Below are 21,951 nucleotides of genomic sequence, written 5' to 3' on the forward strand. Positions count from 1 at the left end.
TGTAGGCCATTTAGTGGCACATAAGTATCAACACTTGAAAACCATAGGTCCCAAGCAAAACATGGTGTTCATTTGAAACTCTTTGAACTTCACCTAAAACTGTTAATACAATCAATATTACTTTTTCCGTACTTCTGATTTTATCGTACCCATTTGAGTACCCATTTCTAATAAGATTATGTCTTCCTTTTTTATAAGCAATTAAAAGCAGGAAACTTCGAAATTGATAGGACTACGTCCGAACTTCATATTGGAAAACTCTACACAGGAAAACAGCATCCAGTAATTAACGTTAAAACCCTGGGAAAAGGGAAATATTCTCGATCACTTCCCTAGTCCTCTAAATAGGCCAGTTATACAGACAATGAAGAGGACTTTTTGGTACAGCATCCTGTGCGAATGCCCTCTAGGAGAGGTATTAAGCGAAAACGAGAAAGTTGGATATGGACTGCAAATTCAAAAGAGGATACCAGCCCAAGTTTTACACTGACAACGAATTGGATTTGGAGACCTTCTGGATCAGGTGTCTTTATAATCTATGGTAAAAGATCAAAGTATGGTTTTCTTTATTTTAAAGTTTACTCCTTCAATAGCTCAAAAGCACTGATTGGTCCAAAAATTCCCCCAAAACACGCCAGAGAAATAAGAATAATTTATTTCGGTCTATATATGTTACAACTACAATAGTTTTTGAAGGAATATACTTTTTCCTTATCCTATTTGTAAGTATAAAAAAATAATTATTGTGGCTGTTGCGAATCTGTTTTAACCACTTATTCTCTTTCAGACGGTTTATTCAGTGATTTCAATGAGATAAGGATTTAATCATCAGGTACCAGAAAAGATGGCCATGTAATCATTCGATCATCACTGTTGTATCGCAATGGACTGCATAGTCTAAGTGAGTGTTAAATATCGGATAGGCACCTAGCCTATCATAGATTCATTAACAGCTAAGAATATAACCCCTGGTTAAGAATTTTGGTATTAATTCGAAACCAAAGATGCGGTACAATTGAAAAAAAGATATTGAGGAACCAAACTATAAAGTTAGGATTTATATAATTTATTTATCCATATAACGTGAACATTAAGAAAGCTATTATCAACAATATAAAAAATCCAAATTTTAATATATACTTCAAAATAAAAGATGTATTTGTGATTTCAAACAAAAAAAAATAAGAAGACACCATTCTCAAAGTAAATCTAAGCCTATATTTAATGGATTTTTATCTTAAATCCAAAGATAAAAAATTCAGTCAATCAAAAAAATCAAAAATGGTTTTAATTGCACCAATAGAAATTTAACTTACTTCAAAGTCACAAGACTCATATTTTAAAAATGAGCATCCCAAATTAAAAAAGACTACAAACTCGAAAACTAGTTTGAAATCAAAAATGGTTTTAATTGCACCAAGAGAAATTTAACTTACTTCAAAGTTACAAGACTCATATTTTAAATATGAGCATCCTAAATTAAAAAAAAGACTACAAACTCGAAAACTAGAAATTATTAAAAAAACTTGGAATTATTCCATAAATGTATCAGACTTCCAAATTTGCGTTATTTTGTTCAAGACGAATGACTTGTAAGCACAATTGCCAAATTTGGTAGAATTCTGCCAAAATAAGTAGATTGTTTACTGTTTGGTAGTTTAGTAGAATTCATAATGTTTTGGTAGATTTTGCACAATATTCCTCTCCAACTACACTGAAAAAAAAGCATACCCGGTTCCAAAGATTTTTTCTTTACTTTAAAAAATTTGGTATTGATTCCGAGCCAAAGAAGCGGAGAATACAAGTAAGGATACTTTTACTCTTTTAAAATCGGGTTTTGTGTACTTGTTTCTAGGAAGCAAATTTTAATTTTTCGCTTTTTCAGCTTTTTTTCTTCATATGCTATCAAAGTCCTTTAAAAAAAAAGTTAACGACGACTTTATTTTCCAAATTAAGACTCGACTTCTAGCAGAAATTATGCTGTGTTTCAAGTAAAAAACGTCTTTAAAATAAAGTGTTGAAAAACATGTCCTATATTTGAACGATTTTTTGCTTTGTAGTCAAGATGCAAAAAGACAAAAAATTTAAAGACAATTTCATTAAATTTAAAGATTTTTTCTAAATTATTAAAGTCAAGTTGACCTTAGCCCAAACATTTTTGCTTTCATGTTATGATATCCATTTTTAAATCAAATCACTTAATTATAAGGACAATACGACTTCATTGAAAAGTTTATCGACCTTTGGTCAAGGAAAAAAACTTTATTCTAGAGAAATGCGTCTTCTATGCTAAGCAAAATTTGCATTCGTATTTTAAAGACATGAAATCTTTGACCTCACGACAATATTTTTTTCAGTGTAAGAGGTACTTCAATTTTGTATAGAAATAAATTTTGAAAAAGTTTTCTATAGAAATGAAAAATTTTTTATATTTCTAAAATTTTGGCAAAATTTTCAATAAAAATAAAATTTTCTGTTAAAATAAAATGTTTGCAAAATATTCTATAAAAATAAAATTTCAGCAAAATTGTATATAGAAATAAAATTTTGGCCAAATTTTCTATAGAAATAAAATGTTGGCCAAATTTTCTGTAAAAATAAAACATTTGCAAAATATTCTATAAAAATAAAATTTTGGCAAAATATTCTATAAAAATAAAATTTTCCATTGAAATAAAATTTTGACAAAATTTTCTATAGAAATAAAATGTTGACAAAATTTTCCATAGAAATGAAATTTTGGTAAAATTTTCTAGAGAAATAAAATTTGGACAAAATTTTGCAGAGAAAAAAAAATGGACAAAATTTTTTAGAGCTAAAAAAAGGAATAAAAATTTGATAAAATTTTCTATAGAAATAAAATTTTGACAAAATTTTCTATAGAACTAAAATTTTGGCAAAATATTCTAAAGAAATAAAATTTTGGCAAAATATTCTAAAGAAATAAAATTTTTGCAAAATTTTCTATAGAAATAAAATTTTGGCAAAATTGTCTATAGAAATAAAATTTTGGCAAAATTTTCTTTAGAAATAAAATTTGGCAAACTTTTCTATAAAAATAAAATTTTAGCAAAATTGTCTATAGAAATAAAATTTTGGTCAAATTTTCTATAGAAATAAAATTTTGGCAAAATTTTCTATAGAAATAAAATTTTGACAAAATTTTCTATAGAAATAAAATTTTGACAAAATTTTGTAGAGAAAAAAAATTGGACCAAATTTTGTAGAGAAAAAAAATTTAGACAAAATTTTGTAGAAAACAAATTGGACAAAATTTTATAGAGAAATAAAATTTTGCCAGATTGTCTAGAACAATCAAATTTTGATAAAAAATAAGATTTTTTTAATTTGTTAGATTTTTGGTAGAAGTTTCTTCAAATGTTGGTAGATTATTTTTGGCACGAGTGTTTGTAAGTCAAATTTTGTATATTCAATTTTTAAATAAAAGATAAAAAATATGAAATAATTCAGGAATTTGCATCCATGATTTAAATTTTTGTTTTCTTTTTTTTAACAAAAGTTTACTATTAGAATTTTTAAATGTGAAAATTAAGTTTTTTTCTACTCCATTGCTGTATTAATATATTCCAACAAGAAATCCAAAAAGTCAATTAATGAGATATGTATCTCAAATCCAAGTACACTAAACCAAATCCAAGTATAGTGAAATCTCTCAAACGTAGACACTCTGAAAATTGGAAACATTGAAAAGTGGATAAGTGTCGTCAGATGTTTGCTATATTAACACATTAAAATTAACCCCCCATAACTGGACATCTCCCAATTGTGGACAAATTTTGGGCGACCGTGGGTGCCCACTCCTGAGAGGTTTATACACATTACACCTTATACACTAAACCTTCGCTTAAAATCGAGATGCTTCTTTTTTTATTAATTTTGTTAATATGTATATAATTTTTTACACCAATCGACTTTAGTTTCAAGATTTTATATTAAAATCATTTTTATTTAATCCTTCATCATCACAACTTTAAAAATTAATTATAATAAAAACACATTTTCAATTGTTAATAATATTTATTATTCATTAACGTGTGTGTTGTATACCATTATGTATGTATATGTAAAATTTATTATTTTATTACACATTTATATAGTATATGAATATCAATATAAAATGTTTTAAACAAGTAAAACAAACAAAAACATTAACATGGGTGTGAAAACTACGTGTGATTTCATGTGCACTTCAATGCGCAATATATTTTGTTTAAATGTATGTTTTTGTGTGGTTGACTTGGTTTTCCATAGATTATTTTTTTTTATTTTTTTTTACCCTTTAACATATAAATGTGCAAAAATCATAAAAACGAATTTAACATATATGGTTTTCATATTGCTTGAAATTCAACTCTTCAAACATGATGACCAAAAATGTAAATCATGTTTTTATTTGTGTTGTTAAGAGGAGAAAGTGTTAAGGGATTTGTTTTTTATACACTCAACCTTATTTTTATTGATTATTAATCATATTTAAGAACATTTATTATTAAAGTGCGAGTATAAAAATTTAGTGATTTTTTTATTTATATAGGTTTTTGATACAAATGTTTTAATTTACGGCAGTTGCTTGTTTTTTTTTTCCTTTAACAGATCAAAAAATTGTTTAATATACAAAAAATTATGATTTTATTATTTTTTATTATGTATATATGTTACATATGGCCTAAACCCATTATAAATGCTTTCATATACTTTAAAATAAATTAGTTTAGAATAACTAGGAAATTTATACAAAAGACTCTTATACATGGTAACTATTTAAAAATGTGAATATCTTCATGATTATACTAACTTTAGGGTTTATTTCGTAATTTATTTTCATTAATACATAGTGCAAAAGGTTTTTATACGGATAGGAGAGTTATTTCTTAATAGTAAAGTTTACTAAATTAACAGGGATTTCTAAATATTAAAATTGATATAAAAAATTATTTTAATTATACATAATACATTTGTTATAGATAGTAAAACGAATCTTATGATCAAATAAGAATATGTATATTTCAGTAATCTAATAATTTAATATTTTAATATTATAAAGAAACAAAAAAATTATATATATGTTTAACAACTTATTTGAATTTAGCATTATTATTAAAAAGTATTTGTATTAATGGCTTTCACTTGCATTGGAGTTTTATAAGAAAAACCGAGGCATTTATATGCAATAATATACGAAATAGACTTTTTTTAATATTGTTTAAAGAAATGTCAAATGCTTTTATTAAATAGATCAATCACCGAAGTCAAAATTAATTGATACTATTAATATTTGTGATTGAGTTTGTTTTAAGTAAAAAATTTGTTGAATCAATTTAAATTTTTAATTGAATATTTTTGAAAATTCAATTAAAATTTTAATTGCACATATTTCGGTGAACATTTTTTTCTGTGTGTGTAAGGATCACTCATCTAATGACAAACCCATGGCTAAAATTCCGCCGTTTCTGTTCATAAATTTCGCATCTATTAGAAAAATGCATTTGATACATTTTAGATCTCAAACTATTAAAACCAGTCTGCAGCCGAATTTATTCCCTCACATTGGGCAAATAACTAAACTAATATAACAAAATAATTTATTTGCCAAATTTTAATTTATTTTAAGTTGGTAGTATACGATATATACACTGAGAAATCAATGAAATACCCGTTAACCCATATAAAATGAACTTTAAATACTTATTCCACTACCGTAATTATGATGACAAAATAACTTATAATTAACTTAAAAAATATTTGTTACTATTATTATTAAAAAATATACAGTCTTTTTATTCCACTGCCGAGATAGTGATGACAAAACTATAAAAAAAAATCTTCAAAATAAAACCTACATACACATTAAAATTAGATGTTAAAAATAATAAAAAAAAAAAACACAAAATACTAAATCATTTTATATCTAAAGAAAAAACTAATAAACCAATATAATAAAAACTAATAACCATACAAACTTTACAAAAGTTATTCCACTGCCGAGATATTGATGACGACAACATATCTAAAACTATATATACCTAAAAACTATGGACACTTCAAAGTAATTATTCCACTGCCGAGATAATGATGACAAGAAAACATCTAAAACTTCAAAACATAAACTTAAAACTACACATAATTAAAAAAAATCAAAACATTAAAAAAACCTACACACTTACATCTTTTAAATTAAAAATCCACTACAAACAAAATTATAGCTATACAAACTTTAAATTAGTTATTCCACTACTGAGATAATGATGGCCAGATCTCTAAAACTATAAAAACCATTAACTATTAAAAATATTATAATTTCTTTAAAATATTTTTTTATCTGTAAATTTTATATATACTTTACTATAAAAAAATTATAACTATACAGACTTTAAATAAATTATTCCACTGCCGAGATAATGATGACAAAACAATAAACCTATAAAAAAAACTTCCAAATAAAACCTAATTACACATTAAACTTAGAACTTTAAAATAATTAAAAAAAATAAATAAAATAAAATTTGTAATTACAAAATACTAAATCATATTACATCTAAACTCTATACTAAATAAAAATAAAAATATTAATAACGATACAAACTTTACAACAATTATTCCACTGCCGAGATATTGATGACGACAATATATTTAAAACTATATATACCTAAAAACTATGGACACTTCAAAATAATTATTCCACTGCCGAGATAATGATGACCAGACAATATCTAAAACTTTAAAACATAAACTAAAAACTACGCATAATTAAAAAAAAAATAAATCCAAAACATTTAAAAAACCTACTCACCTAATCGACACTTACATGTCTAAAACTAAAAATTCACTACAAAAAAAAATTATAACTATACAAACTTTAAATTAATTATTCCACTGCTGAGATAATGATGACAAGATCTCTAAAACTATAAAAACCATAAACTATGTAAAATATTATTAAAATTTCTTTAAAACATTTTTTTATACTGTAAATTTTATATATATTTTACTATAAAAAATTATAACTATACAGACTTTAAATAAATTATTCCACTGCCGAGATAATGATGACAAAACAATAAACCTATAAAAAAAAAAAAAAAACTTCCAAATAAAACCTAATTACACATTAAACTTATAACTTTAAAATAATTTAAAAAAAATAATAATAAAAAAAAATTAGTAATTACAAAATACTAAATCATATTACATCTAAATTCTATACTAAATAAAAATATTAATAACGATACAAACTTTACAACAATTATTCCACTGCCGAGATATTGATGACGACAATATATTTAAAACTATATATACCTAAAAACTATGGACACTTCAAAATAATTATTGCACTGCCGAGATAATGATGACCACACAATATCTAAAACTTTAAAACATAAATTAAAAACTACGCATAATGAAAAAAAAAATCCAAAACATTTAAAAAACCTACTCACCTAGTCGACACTTACATGTCTAAAACTAAAAATTTACTACAAAAAAAAATTATAACCATACAAACTTTAAATTAATTATTCCACTGCTGAGATAATGATGACAAGATCTCTAAAACTATAACTAAAACATTAACTATATAAAATGTCAAATATTTTATATTTCGTATTAAATATTTAAACCTCAAAAATAATTATTCCTCTTCCTTTTTTGCCTTTAAGTTAAAATAAAAAAAAATACACTTAAAAAACATTAAATTTTGCTTAAAATATTATATGTATAATATAAATTTTATAAATCACTATAAAAAAATTATAACTATACAGACATTAAATAATTTATTCCACTGCCGAGATAATGATAACAAAACAATAAACCTATAAAAAAAACTTCCAAATAAAACCTATATACATATTAAACTTATAACTTTACAATAATTAAAAATAAAATAAAATTTATAAAAATACAAATATTATATCTAAACTCTATACTAAAATAAAATTAATGTAATGTCAAAATATTAATATCGATACAAACTTTACAACTTATGTCATACGTAATATTTTAAAACGTTGGGAAAATAAATAGAGTACTCAGATTATTTTTTATTAATAGAAATAATTATTTTCTGGCTTTTAATTAAATGTTCCACTACTGAGATATTGATATAGTGGACATCAAATCTATGTGTATTATTAAATCATCTCTACAACTGCTAAGATTATGATGGAATGAGCCTGTTTCGGCTACAAGGAAGTGTGTTATTCTGGAAGAGATCATCCATATGCAAAGGACACACATTTTCCGCCAAGTTCCCAGTATAAATTAAGCAATTAAAATATTATGGAAAAATTCCAAATTTCGTAAGATATAGCTAACTTATTATTCAATTTACTAAACCTATAATAAATGACACTTTATAAATATTATTCCACTGCTGAGATTTGGTGACAAAATTTGTAAATATCTAACCAAATTAGCTTAACATTTATATAAAATAAATTAAGCGATTAAAATATAATCGACAAATGCTAAATTTTTTAAATTTTATCTAAGTTATTACTCTAATTACTGAACCTATAATAAATGACACTTTATAACAATTATTCCACTATTGAGATTTGGAGACCAAATTAGTAAATATCTAACCAAATTAACTTAACGCTTATCTAATATCATAATATTATTTTCTCTTTTCCAATAATTTTTGACAATATGTTTATTGTTAATTTATTTTATTGTTAATACCAAAATATCTCGAGAATAGTTTCTTCACTTGCAGAAAATTCCAACTGTAGATACTTTCAAGACCTAATTAGAGGTAATGAGACCCTTTTGCTGAAATTCCTTTTAAATAGAAATGACAAACTCTGATTTTCCATTCCAAATGTTTTTAGACCAAAAAACATTGCCACTTTTCGAAATTTATTAATAATAAAATTATATTAAAAACCTATTTATAAATATTATTCTAATAAATATCCCAACTTCTGATTTTCTAATCAAAATCACAAAATATTATTACGCTTCTGAATTGTTGATGACTAACTATATATGAAATATACCGACTAAATATGCCAACTTCTGATTTTCTTATCACAAAATATTATTACGCTTCTGAAATATTGATGACTAACCATAAATATAAATTTTGACATTTCCAATTAATAATTTTTGATAATAATTTTAATGACTTTGTTAAGCCCAAAAATATGTAGAATAGTTACTCCCTTGCAGAAAATTCAAATTGGCCCCAAACATTTTTTATGAATCGAATAATCTTTAAAAATGTAAAAAAAAAAATATTTTTAGAAAAATTTAGAGATAAAATCAAAATAGTATGTTATATTTTCAAAACATTAAATAAAATGAAAGTATTTTATTCTTCTGCCGAAATTATTCTTCTGCCGAAAGCTGATGACAGAATATATTATACAGAATAAATAATTAAAATTCAAATTGATTACCACACTATTGAGGTTTACTCAAAGTTTAATAAATCAATTAAATGTTTAATATTTATTTTCTATATAAAACTAAAATGTTACAAACACAAATACTTTTACTGTTCGATGAAAGAATATTTGTACAAACAAAATATTCAAAAACTGATTTTCTAATAACGATGATAAATGCAAGAATTCAATATACTAAAAAAGGTAAAATTAAACTACTACCTAGAAATCTTCCTTTAACACCAATATTCCACTACCGAAAACTGATAATAGAATATAAATCTTCAATCTAACAATAAATTAACACAAAAAATATATATATATATTAAATCTTAAAACTAATAATAAACTAGAATTTATTACTATTATTCCACTGCTGAGGTTTGATGACAAAGTAATTAAAGAATGTCCTAAATAACTATGATATTCAAAATAAGAAAAACCTAAGAATTAAGACAAATTAAAAAAAATCTTTTTGAATTTCAAATAAATCCTTAAATCCTAACCTTAAAATAGTATACAAAGCAAATCTAAATATTAAAAAAATACATACTAAACTAATACTATCATTACTTTCTTTAAAAAGAATTATTCCGCTGCTGAGATTTGAGGACAAATCCACATATCTCGTTTTAAATATTTTGCTATATTTAAAATAATATATATAAAATATAAAACTAAAACTATGTATCTACCTAACTAATGATAAACACAATTTTAATATCGTTATTCCACTGCTGAGGTTTGATGACAAAGAAAAAAATATTTCGTTTTAAATATTTTGCTATATTTAAAATAATATATATAAAATATAAAACTAAAACTATGTATCTACCTAACTAATGATAAACACAATTTTAATAACGTTATTCCACTGCTGAGGTTTGATGACAAAGAAAAAAATAGACTAAATAACTACAACATAAATTAACAAAATCTTCTAAACTATAATATAATTTAATTAAAACGTTGAAAAATAATGTAATAATCTTTTGCAAGACTATGTACTAACCTAAGCCTAATTATTTTGTACTTTCAAAAATAATTATTCCACTGCTGAGATTATGATGACAAGATAAGAACTAAGGTCTAAAATATTAACACTAGATCGGCATTGTTCGGTTTTCAAAGTAAAACTCAAAAATATAAATGAAGACATAAAAATGCTGATCGCATTTAATAAAAACAAAGAAGACAACAGTTGAACATTTTTAAATTTAAACCCTTATATAATAAATAATCTCTTCTAGGACTAGGTTCTAACCTAAAACTAATTATTATATACTTTCAAAAATAATTATTCCACTGCTGAGATTCTGATGACAAGATCAGAAATAAAGTCTAAAATGTTAATGCTAGATTGGCATTATTCGGTTTTCTCGATAAAACTCGAAAATATAAATAAGTATGTAAAGAAAGCTAGCATCGCATATTAAATGAACAAAATTTTTTTAATTTAAAATTTTATTACTAAAAAAGAACATGAAGTTAACTGATTTTAATAAAAAATACGAACAGAAAATACGAATAAAAAAAATCAAATTTTAACCCTACATAATATAATATAAAAATCTCTTCTAGGACTATGTACTAACCTAAGACTAATTATTATATACTTTCAAAAATAATTATTCCACTGCTGAGATTCTGATGACAAGATCAGAAATAAAGTCTAAAATATTAACGCTAAATCGGCATTATTCGGTTTTCAAAGCAAAACTCGAAAATATAAAAAAAAACATAAAAAAATTGTCGCATCTAATAAAAAACGGATAAGATAAGAATTCATATTAAATCATTAATTTGTATTAATTTATATTTAATTACTAAAAAATCATGAGGTGAAACATAAGAAGTTCATTTACTAGGAAAACAAAAAAAGAGAACAATTGAAAATTTTTAAATTTAAACCCTACATATAATAAAAAAATCTCTTCTAGAACTTTAAGCTAACCTAAGACTAATTATTACGTACTTTCAAAAATAATTATTCCACTGCTGAGATTCTGATGACAAGATCAGAAATAAAGTCTAAGCCTAATGTTAACGTTACTTTCAAAAATAATTATTCCACTACTGAGATTCTGATGACAAGATCAGAAATAAAGTCTAAGCCTAATGTTTGAAAGCACAATCATATCAAAAATTTTTAACTTGAATTTAATTACTAATAAACCAATTGAAGTTAAAGTTAATGAAAAAAAAAAAAAATAAGAAACTCCTTTACTAGCAAAACATAACACAGAACAATATTTGACGAAAAAATTTCCAATTAAAGTCTTAATTGAGTTTTAAAAAATATTCAATTAAATATTTAATTGATTCCACAAATTTTTTAATAGAAACAAAAACCAATCACAAAAATTAAAAATATCAATTAATTTTTTAATTGGAACAATTACTATTTTAATTGATACTATCATTTCTGTGATTGAAGACATTTCAATTAAAAAAAAATTAATAGGATCAATTAATTTCGTGATTGAATCAGATTTTTTTTTTGTGTGAAATAGAGTATAAACCCCCTAAATATAAGAAAGGAATAATAAAGAAATATATGTTAAATTCCTTAATAGATGAAGCACATAGTATATAGTTAAGCTAGAAAATTGTTACTATGCAATTTTTAAAAATTAAAAACATTTATTGTCATATACCTTTTTAATTCAATAAAAAGGGGTGACGATTGGGATTTGTCTACGAAAATTAAAATGAAAAGAAAATCTGCAGATATTTTCTAAGCAAATTATTGTTATACTAACATAAATATCATATTTTATAATATGATAAGTACCAATATCTCAAACTTAGCCTATAATTTAATTTGAAACCTAATAGAAAATGTCATGTCTCTAAGTTAATATCGATCAAAGTAAATAACAATAAATTCAAATATTCAGACCTCGAAATATTAAATCGTAATTAATTTAGCTTACAAAAAAGTGGTAAGATTTCAAATTTGCCCTAAATATATTATCTAATAAAAGTCCCAAATATTTTTCACTTCATATGAAGACGTAGCCTACACAGAAAAAATACACAAAAATTTTCCCAATTATTGAGTTTTAAAAAATATTCAATTAAAAATTTAATTGATTCAACAGATTTTTTAATTGAAACAAAAATTAGTAGTATCAATTAATTGTTTAATTGGACCAATTAATTTTTTTAATGACTTTCAATTAATTTCTTAATTGATACTATCATTTCTGTGAAGACATTTCAATTAAAAATTAATTGGATCAATTAATTTCATGATTGAAGTCAAAAAAATATATTTTTTTGTGTGTAGAGTAATCCTTTCAAACTCCTAGAAGACCTGGAAATGGTTTTTAGAACAAAACATATTGCTACTTTGTGATGTATAATAAAATTATATTAAAAACCTATTTATAAATATTATTCTAGTAAATATCCCAACTTCTGATTTTTTCTAATCAAAACCACAAGATATTATTACGCTTCTGAATTATTGATGACTAACGATATATGAAATATACCAACTCATAATGAATAAATATTCTTAAAATTCGACATTCGGCAGTTATAAAAAAGGTCACATAAAATGTAGTTTACAAATAAAACTGTTTGCAATTAGACTTTGGGCAAACATTTCCATTTTAAGGTGAGTATTAAGTTCGAGTTTAGCCGCTAAAATCGCCATTTTTTCACGATTACTTTTCTCTAATAATACTTTTTAAGGAATACAAACTTTTTGAAAACTTGCTTTGGGCTATTCCCCATCAAGTTATAACAAAATCTGCAACAAATATGTATAATTTTATGCCTTTTTTTTACTGTTTTAGTTTTCACTTTAGTGAAAAAAGTCGAACTTAATACCCACCTTTAGTTAATAATCAACTAAAAACACCAATTAAAAAGTTTTCAAAGATTATCTCAAAAATATTTCTGGGAATGATTTCAAATATTGGAATATTTCTGATGATGCGGAAAGAGATTTGGATAGTCTGAAGTGAAATAGTATATTTTTGTTATTCTATTGCCAATAATGGAAGTGGAAGTTTTTCTAAAGGCTCATCTTTAAAAGCACTTCTAAAAAATGTCCTCCCAAGGATGTTTTTTATTTTAACTTAACAGGAAGTTCTTTTAGATATATTTTTACAACTCGTCTTTTTTCATATTTATAATGGGAAATTTTAACTTTTTTTGTTTCAGATAGTTTAAAAACAGAGTAACAATAAATAAAATGGTATAAATTATTTAAATTTTGTCGAAAAAAATGCTAAAAATTGAGAATTTTTGAAAATATTTCGGGTCAGAGGTTTTAGACAAGCCTAAGAATGCACTAAATATCATATAAAAATTATTTAGTTGGCGAAATGTCACATTTTTTTTTTTAATTCACATCCAAAACACTGAACTCGGATCACACCTTAAGAAGTGATGCGAAACTAGTGCAAAGGCTGTTGAAAGTGTGGGCATCCGTCCTATGACAAGCCCGTGTTAAATTCATGGCTTCTGCGCCAATTTTGCATCACTTCCGGATCCAAAAAAATGTTTCACTTCTTCTTTGACGACGCTTTTTTGCTGGGTTATTTTAAAAATATTGCCAATACTCCAAGATATTCTGGGACTGGTTTCAAATATTGGAATATTTCTGATAATTTGGAATATGACTTGGATAGCCTGAGGTGAAATTGAATTATGTACTGATTCTATTATCAATGCTCCAAGTTTTCTGGGAATAGTTTTAATGGTTTTTTTTTATGGAATATTTCTGATGATTGGGAATGGGTACCAATTCTTATCGATAAACCTGATTAAGGCTGTATAAAGTCTTAAATTAGGTAGAATCGTATAAAATTTTCATAATTTCTTCTATATATACACATATACAAGTTGTTTGCCTTAAAACTCCTTTGCAAATTTTTTACAGCACATTAAGAGACAAAATGAAACTTAAACAAAATTCATCTCAAGAATAAAAAATAAATAAAAAAAGTTTTTCAACACACTTACCCACAGCCTTTATACAAATAGTTCGTATTTTTACATGGTCTTGGAAACGTAAAGAAAGAAAACTTAAAAAGACTGCTAGCAGGCCACCTCTTGTCCATGGTGACCAATTTTCCAAAGAGGGCTACCCTCAAATAATAATGCTTAGTTTACGCTATTATAGTAGTAGTAAATCCTTAAGTCTAATATGAGCGCTATGTATGATGTACAGCAGATTGAGTTGCAGTATTGGATGTCGTTGTTGTTGTGGATGTAGATGATATTTTGGATGTTCTACGTTCATTTCGGCCTACAGTATTTGGAGTTTGACTCTGAGTTGCTGTCGATGATGACGATGATGATGTTGATGGTGTTGTAGGCAGGGGAAATTCTTTTGGATTGAAATCAGCCAAGGCAAGTTGTTTCTCAGGTGATTGATCAGGTAACTTGTTAATTTTCTGCATACGTTGATCCACTATCTGTAAGTGGCGTAGTATATAATCTTCACCAGGAGCCAGCTGGTGGGCAAAGCGCAAACATCTTTGCGCCTTTGCCATGTGTTTACGTTCAACAAAGACAACACACAAATTGTGTAGTCCCTGTATATTGTGAGGTTCCAATTTCAATATGGATCTATAGCAAGCTTCTGCGGCATCTAAATCTTTCATGTGATTTATGTAGATATCTCCGAGCAATATGAGACCCTTAATGTGATCGGGATGATAACGTATCAATTGATTGAGAAAAGGTACAGCATCCAGGGGGCGATTGGCATCGGCCAACAGCAAGGCTAGATTGAATAGGGCACTCCTAAAGTCCGATTTCAAGTGTATGGCCCGCTTGAAAAATTGCTCAGCAGCATCAAAATCGGACTCATCCATGGCCAACATGCCCAGATTAAAGAAGACCTTCTCATTGTCGCCACTCTTATCCAAAACTTTATGTAGACGCTGTCTAGACATTTGCCGAGCTTCGGGGCCACCCATTTCTTGTAATAATATGGCGGAATTCAGTAAAGCCTGCTCATGTTCCGGATATAGTTCCAAAGCTTTATTGAAATACACATTTGCTTGGGCACTTTTACCTTGTTCCAGGAAGACAACTCCTAAATTATAGTAAATATCGGCATTTTCACTATCATACAATAAAGCCTTCTCGTAGACCTCTTGGGCTTGCAATGTACGATTTAGCTTCATCAATATATCGCCACGATTTATATAGGCCTGGACATAATCAGCCCTCATGCTAATGGCTTGTCGATACAAGAAATCAGCTTCTTCCAAACGTGTCTGATTGCGTGCTATCAAATTGGCCAAATTGATGAAAACATTCAAATGATTAGGGGCTATGCGAGCTTGATAACTTTCGCCCGGTTTTATGCGAGGAAATAGAGATTTGGCCTTCAAATAGGACTTCTCGGCTTCATCGTACATTTTGAGATTGTTGTAGGTGCGACCAACATTGATATGGGCCCCTATATCATCCGGTTGTATATGAACAGCCTGTTGGAAATATAATAAAGCCTCAGGAAATCTTCCTTCATTCTCCAGAGCATGACCGACATTATTAAACAATTTGGCATTTCGGTGATTCACATGTACTCCGCTCATAAACAATGTATACTCATTTACCCAATCTTTGTTGCGTTGATAAGTTTTCATGGCATGTGTAGCCAGGAGAAGAACTAATGAGCATTTTAACACATTTTGCCACAGCGATTTTGTTTTAGTTTCTTTCATGTTATCTTTGATTTGTTCATAGCCATAAGCTATCAAGAGGCAGAAACCCATTGAGGGCATATAAAGTATACGCTCAGCAACTACAAATCCAACGGGAAAGAAAAGATTTGAGGCGGGTAAAAATGGTAAAATAGTCCAGGCCAAGCACATGATCAGCATTCGAGAGTGTTGAAGATTTTCGCTACGGCAAGCCTTAAAGGCCAAAGCGCCCAGGACACTAAATGTGGTTAGTGTTGCTAAATTTCGCACATCACAAAGTCCTTCGATTAAGGATACAGTTCCTGCAAAAGAAAAATATATCGTATTAGAATATAGTTTAGGTTAGAATTTAAAAATAAAATCATCAATGTTGTTTCATGCGCATGCGTACATACCATAAGCGACCCTGTCACAAAGAATATTGAATAGAACTAAAGCAAGCTGGCAATATTTAAACATTTTTTTTTAATTCAGGTAAAAATCTAAAATGTTGCAGAGAATGTGTCGATACTCATTCAGGTAGCAAAAAATCGCTATACTCTTAACACATGTCTTACTCTGAAGAAGGTATGCTTTAAGGAGAATGTTAATTTGGGTCTTTTTCGTTTTCTTTATCTAATTCCATTAACTACTCTTAAGACTTTTTTATTTGTTGTTCTCTTTAAGCTATGAAAGGATTTTCTAAACAGCTGCTTAAAACCCACCAAGAGAAAAATAACAATGCAATAATATTGGGATATACGAAATCACTTTGTAACAAAACAAATTGTGTACCTGTAATTGTCTTAAGACATTTGAAGAAGTTTTACGTTAAATTGTCAAAAGGATTTTCTACGAGAAGCATAAAATTTAGAAATAAAGGTGTAAATACAAAAATATTGAATTTTGTATGCGGAAACATATTCAAAATATGTACTTTTGGTGATTTTACCAATATTTAATTGTGCGATCAACGAAAATCGCTTTATTGTTTTTCCAAAAAATATTCCCCATTAAAATCTATACAAGTTTCCATGCGTTTGAACCAATTGTTGTAGGAAATAGGTAAAATCTCCATTTGAATATTAGTCCAATTTTATTTCTATAGAAAATTTTGCATAAAATTTTATTTCTATAGAAAATTTTGTCAAAATTTTATTTATATAGAAAATTTTGTCAAAATTTTATTTCTATAGAAAATTTTGTTAAAATTTTATTTCTATAGAAAATTTTGTCAAAATTTTATTTCTATAGAAAACTTTGTCAAAATTTTATTTCTATAGAAAATTTTGTCAAAATTTTATTTCTATAGAAAATTTTGTCAAAATTTTATTTCTATAGAAAATTTTGTCAAAATTTTATTTCTATAGAAAATTTTGCCTAAATTTTATTTCTATTGAAAATTTTGTCAAAATGTTATTTATATCGAAAATTTTGTCAAAATTTTATTTCAATAGAAAATTTTGTCAAAACTTTATTTCTATAGAAAATTTTGTCAAAATTTTATTTCTATAGAAAATTTTGTCAAAATTTTATTTCTATAGAAAATTTTGTCAAAATTTTATTTCTATAGAAAATTTTGTCAAAATTTTATTTCTATAGAGAATTTTGTCAAAATTTTATTTCTTAGAGAATTTTGTCAAAATTTTATTTCTATAGAAAACTTTGTCAAAATTGTATTTCTATAGAAAATTTTGTCAAAATTTTATTTCTATAGAGAATTTTGTCAAAATTTTGTTTCTTAGAGAATTTTGTCAAAATTTTATTTCTATAGAAAATTTTGTCAAAATTTTACTTCTATAGAAAATGTTGTCAACATTTTATTTCTATAGAAAATTTTGTCAAAATTTTATTTCTGTAAAAAAAATTGTTAAAATTTTATTTATATAGAAAATTTTATCAAAACGGTTTTATTGCTATAGAAAATGTTGTCAAAATTTTTTGTTTCTACAGAACATTTTGTCAAAATTGTATTTCTATACACAATTTTGTCAACATTTTATTTCTATAGAAAATGTTGTCAAAGCTTTATTTCGATAGAAAATTTTGTCAAAATTTTATTTCTATAGAAAGTTTTGTCAAAATTTTTTGTTTCTATAGAAAATTTTGTCAAAATTTTATTTCCATAGAAAATTTTGTCAAAATTTTATTTCTATAGATAATATTGTCAAAACTTAATTTCTCTAGAAAATTTTCCATAGAAAAAAATTTTGTCAAAATTTTATTTCTATAGAAAATTTTGTCAAAATTTTATTTCTATGGAAAATTTGTGAAGTACCTCTTACAAAATTGGATTTTTTTAGCGAGGCAACAGTAAGGCTTAGTAACGCCAGTACGAATAAATGAATCGGCAGCCGTTGGCCGGTGAGTTGGATCCATTTAGTCGATCCGGTATTTTCGGAACCGTCTGATGGAATTTACAAAATTTAATTTAGTTTAATATCGATCTTTACTTTTTGGCCACTGCATTTTTTGTCGACAAGAAAATGAGAGTTTTGATTTCATTGTTTTTTAGTCCATGGGAATTTTAAAAATTCAATACATGTAGGTGCTAAGTGAATTTTGTCAAAATTTACCAAAATGCTTCAAAAACATAGATTTTTAAGGTTACTTTTCTAAAAAAAATTATCATTTTTACATCGTCTTATATTTTGTTTTGTCAAAATTTATCCGAAACCTTAAACATTCTCCTAATTTCTCTCCCTCTCGCATTCTTGACTATGATATTACTTTGTGTAAGGTACAGTAACATATTCAAATAAATTTCTGCACACATTACTCCCGCAAGAGTATAGTGTACAAAAAAATCAAATTGCCAGCCAAGATAAAGGCATCGTTTTAGCCGAGCACTTATACTATCATTGCAACGGGCAGAGCGCAGAAACATTACATTGCACGATAATAAATTTCTTCTTCGAACACACACAACACTACTCACCCATGGTCCAATCACAGCATAAATCACAAGGGAATAACAGCAGCCAAGAATTCAAGTAAATCAAATACGAATAGGTAAGCTGGCGTATGGGTGCATCTGCCGACGAGGCAGGATTATCGAAACGCGTGAATACAGGTAGCTGAGAGCCCATAACATAGACTCGTCCCGCCAGCAGACATATGGTGATACAAATCAAAAATGTTAAACGTTTCACCAGAGTAGCAGTCCATGCTATGGATGTTGAATATAAATTTTTAGTGGACAAATATGACACGGATAAATGCGATTCGTTAGGCCCCGATGTGGCATTAGGCGAAGTAGTTGAAGCGACCGTGGTTGAATTTAAACTGGCTTGCAAGGCATGTCTAGCAGCCTTATTTGTAGGCGATGGCGTTTGTAGTAGCGAAGACGATCTCTCCTCGAAAAGATTCAGCAAAGTATACCACAGTTGCAGAGGATGTATACGTTGAACTATGAACATTTCATAAGCCATGCAAATGCCTGCAACTGTTATGCCTTGCTCCTTGCACAACATCGAAGCCAATAGGAATAAGGTGAAATTTCCGAATAATGTTGGCCAGTGAGTGAATTTCGTTTTGGATTTCACCATTTTTGGACTGGCTGCGAGAGGGCCACTAACAGCACCCGAATACGCAAGGAATGCAGCAAGGAAAAACAGCGAGGATAACAGTTCAGCACGACCCACTACTCCGGTAACAGCCTCCGTGTGTATGGGATGCACTGCAAACAAGAGAGTACTAACAAATGCACATCTCTGAGCCAACGTATCACGTTGAGTGCATTGTAAAACCAAGAGACGACTTGCACGTTTCCAGAGCAAGCAAACTGCAATATGCAGTATTACATTAACAGCATGATAGCCATAGGGCTGCAACTCATGCAGCCAGTAATTGAAACGGAATGTGAGTACGGTCAGGGGACGATAGGATTTATGAGAGTGCTCCTTGCGCATTGGTGTGCCCCAGAAATCGTTGAGGAATATCTGACGTAATGGGGTGGTGGGCCGCAAATCCTTATTATCTCGTATGGCACTGATATCATCGAATACCAGACCGCATTGTGTGGAATTGTAATAGCACAGGAGACATAAACAGACTATGGAAAGTAATTGAAAGAGATTTGTCGAAGTGAAAGGGGTCGTTGTCGCCGTCGTCGTCGTAGCCATGTTCTTCTTCTGCAAAGTTATCGTTGCCGTTGATGTTGTTGTTGTTTCCGTAGGCAAACGAGAAGAAGAATTTGTTGTGGCCCCACCAAATGTATTGCTGCACGAAATGTTTTTCTTGTTGTTGTTGTTATTGTTGCTGATGACTGTGGCACGAGATGATGTTATAGTGCTAGTAAAGGACGTTGCATTACTGCTGTTGCTATTACCATTTGTATGTATAATGGAAATTGTCATATTGCTGGACTTTTTCCTCTATATATAGGAACGAACACAAACAATATGCATACAATGTATCGCTGTGATTGTTGACACTACTCCCTGGTGATGGTGGTGGTATAGCGTTTGCTCTGAATATATTCTAGTATCTTATTACTTTTAGTTCGCTTTTCGAATTGCTACTGATGCTGATGCTGGTGCTGCTGCTACTGTTGCTGTATATTAATATTGAACTTTTGACACGATTACCCCAAGACCCTTGGGTATACATACATGTGCGTTTGTTGTGTGGGCGCCAGAGTCTTCTTTATTATTTGCAAATATTGCTAAATCCACTCCAAAAAGAATAAAACATCAGCTCTGATTTTGAAGGAGGGAGCGGCCGTAGCCAGACTAAGCCTTCCAATTATCCGTTTTTTTTACTTGGGGAAATTTTTGTATGTCTCTGCTCTCACATTGACCTTCAAGTTGGAGAGTAATAAATATGCTTATGTTGTCGCCAATATAATAACTTTGGAGGATGTTGGATTTTATTTTTTTTTGTGAGATTAGTAGGTGGTGAAACCTTTTTCTATTCTTTTTATATTTTGTTTTGCAAATGCCGCTATTGTATAGAGAAAATAGTTTTTGAAACTATTTTTTGATATTTGAGATTCACTATTTTTTGCCTTTTTCTTTTTGTGGAATTGAATTCTGCTAATTTTCGTCTAATTTCTTTTTGATGAGATTCAGGTAGATATTTTTTCAATTATTATTATGATTTGTTTTTCAACGAACATGTCCTGAGTGATATTGTTTGTTGATGTAAATGAGTCGTTCTGTGTTGAGTTGCGGTCAACCAAATCCTTTTCAAAAAAGTCTTTGGTTTTAGCTTCATACACAAAATGCTTGGCTGTAGCTTTACAAAACTTAAATTTTATATTTTATTCATTTTTAGTTACCACAAATCTGTTGTTTTTTTGTTCTCTCCATTTTATTCCATGGATAGAATTGCATGTATAATTTTATTGTGGTGGAGTTGTGTTCGGTAGTTGGTTTCTTTCTTTTTTCTTCTTCTTAATATTGCATAAATTAGTTTTTTTTTTTCTATGTTGAAGTCGTTTTAAATGCTAAATCCTTGTAGGATACTTTTCGTTTTTTTAATTGGTGGCATGTTGTAGTTTATGCTTAAATATGTTTTTTTTTTTATTGTATGACTCCATGGAAGATCTGTAAAGAGAAAATGAATATAAAGAAATTAGAAATAAAGCCAACAATAATTTTATCTCCATTTCATCGAATATCAAATTTACACGTCATGAGATAACTCGGTTTATATACTACAGAAAATTTTCTTTCCATATTTTCAGGCGCTTGATAACAATATGGTTTGAGAAGGGGAAAGTACTCAAAATTATGGTATAGGACCTCGGTTGCAACTCTATCCAAAATTTTAAGAATAAAAAAAATACCAAACAAAAAAATTATATTGCTATAGAAAATTTTCTCAAAATTGTATTTATATAAAAAATTTTGTCAACATTTTATTTCTATAGAAAATTTTGTCAC

The 21,951-nt window shown here is 27.4% G+C and overlaps 1 protein-coding gene across 5 annotated transcripts in view; it reads right to left on the minus strand.

Annotated features, from left to right (window-relative positions):
- Tmtc3 (Transmembrane O-mannosyltransferase targeting cadherins 3) overlaps positions 1 to 21,951 on the minus strand; it is a 40,432-nt gene that overhangs the window by 8,675 nt on the left and 9,806 nt on the right. For 4 of the 5 annotated variants that reach the window (XR_012722579.1, XR_012722577.1, XR_012722578.1 and 1 more), the window contains exons 2-3: positions 19,002 to 21,612; positions 14,391 to 16,386 (exon numbers count right to left, since the gene is read on the minus strand). Coding sequence is in view for 1 of the 5 variants with exons in the window: in XM_075309230.1 (XP_075165345.1) it covers positions 14,582 to 16,386; positions 19,002 to 20,421 (3,225 nt within the window). In the remaining 4 variants the exon portion in view is untranslated. Of the gene's footprint in view, positions 1 to 12,879; positions 16,387 to 19,001; positions 21,613 to 21,951 lie in introns of those variants that run through there. The other variant, XM_075309230.1, reaches the window with a different exon arrangement.

Source organism: Haematobia irritans, chromosome 5 (assembly GCF_050003625.1).
Source record: "Haematobia irritans isolate KBUSLIRL chromosome 5, ASM5000362v1, whole genome shotgun sequence".
NCBI classification, from domain to species: Eukaryota; Metazoa; Arthropoda; class Insecta; order Diptera; family Muscidae; genus Haematobia; species Haematobia irritans.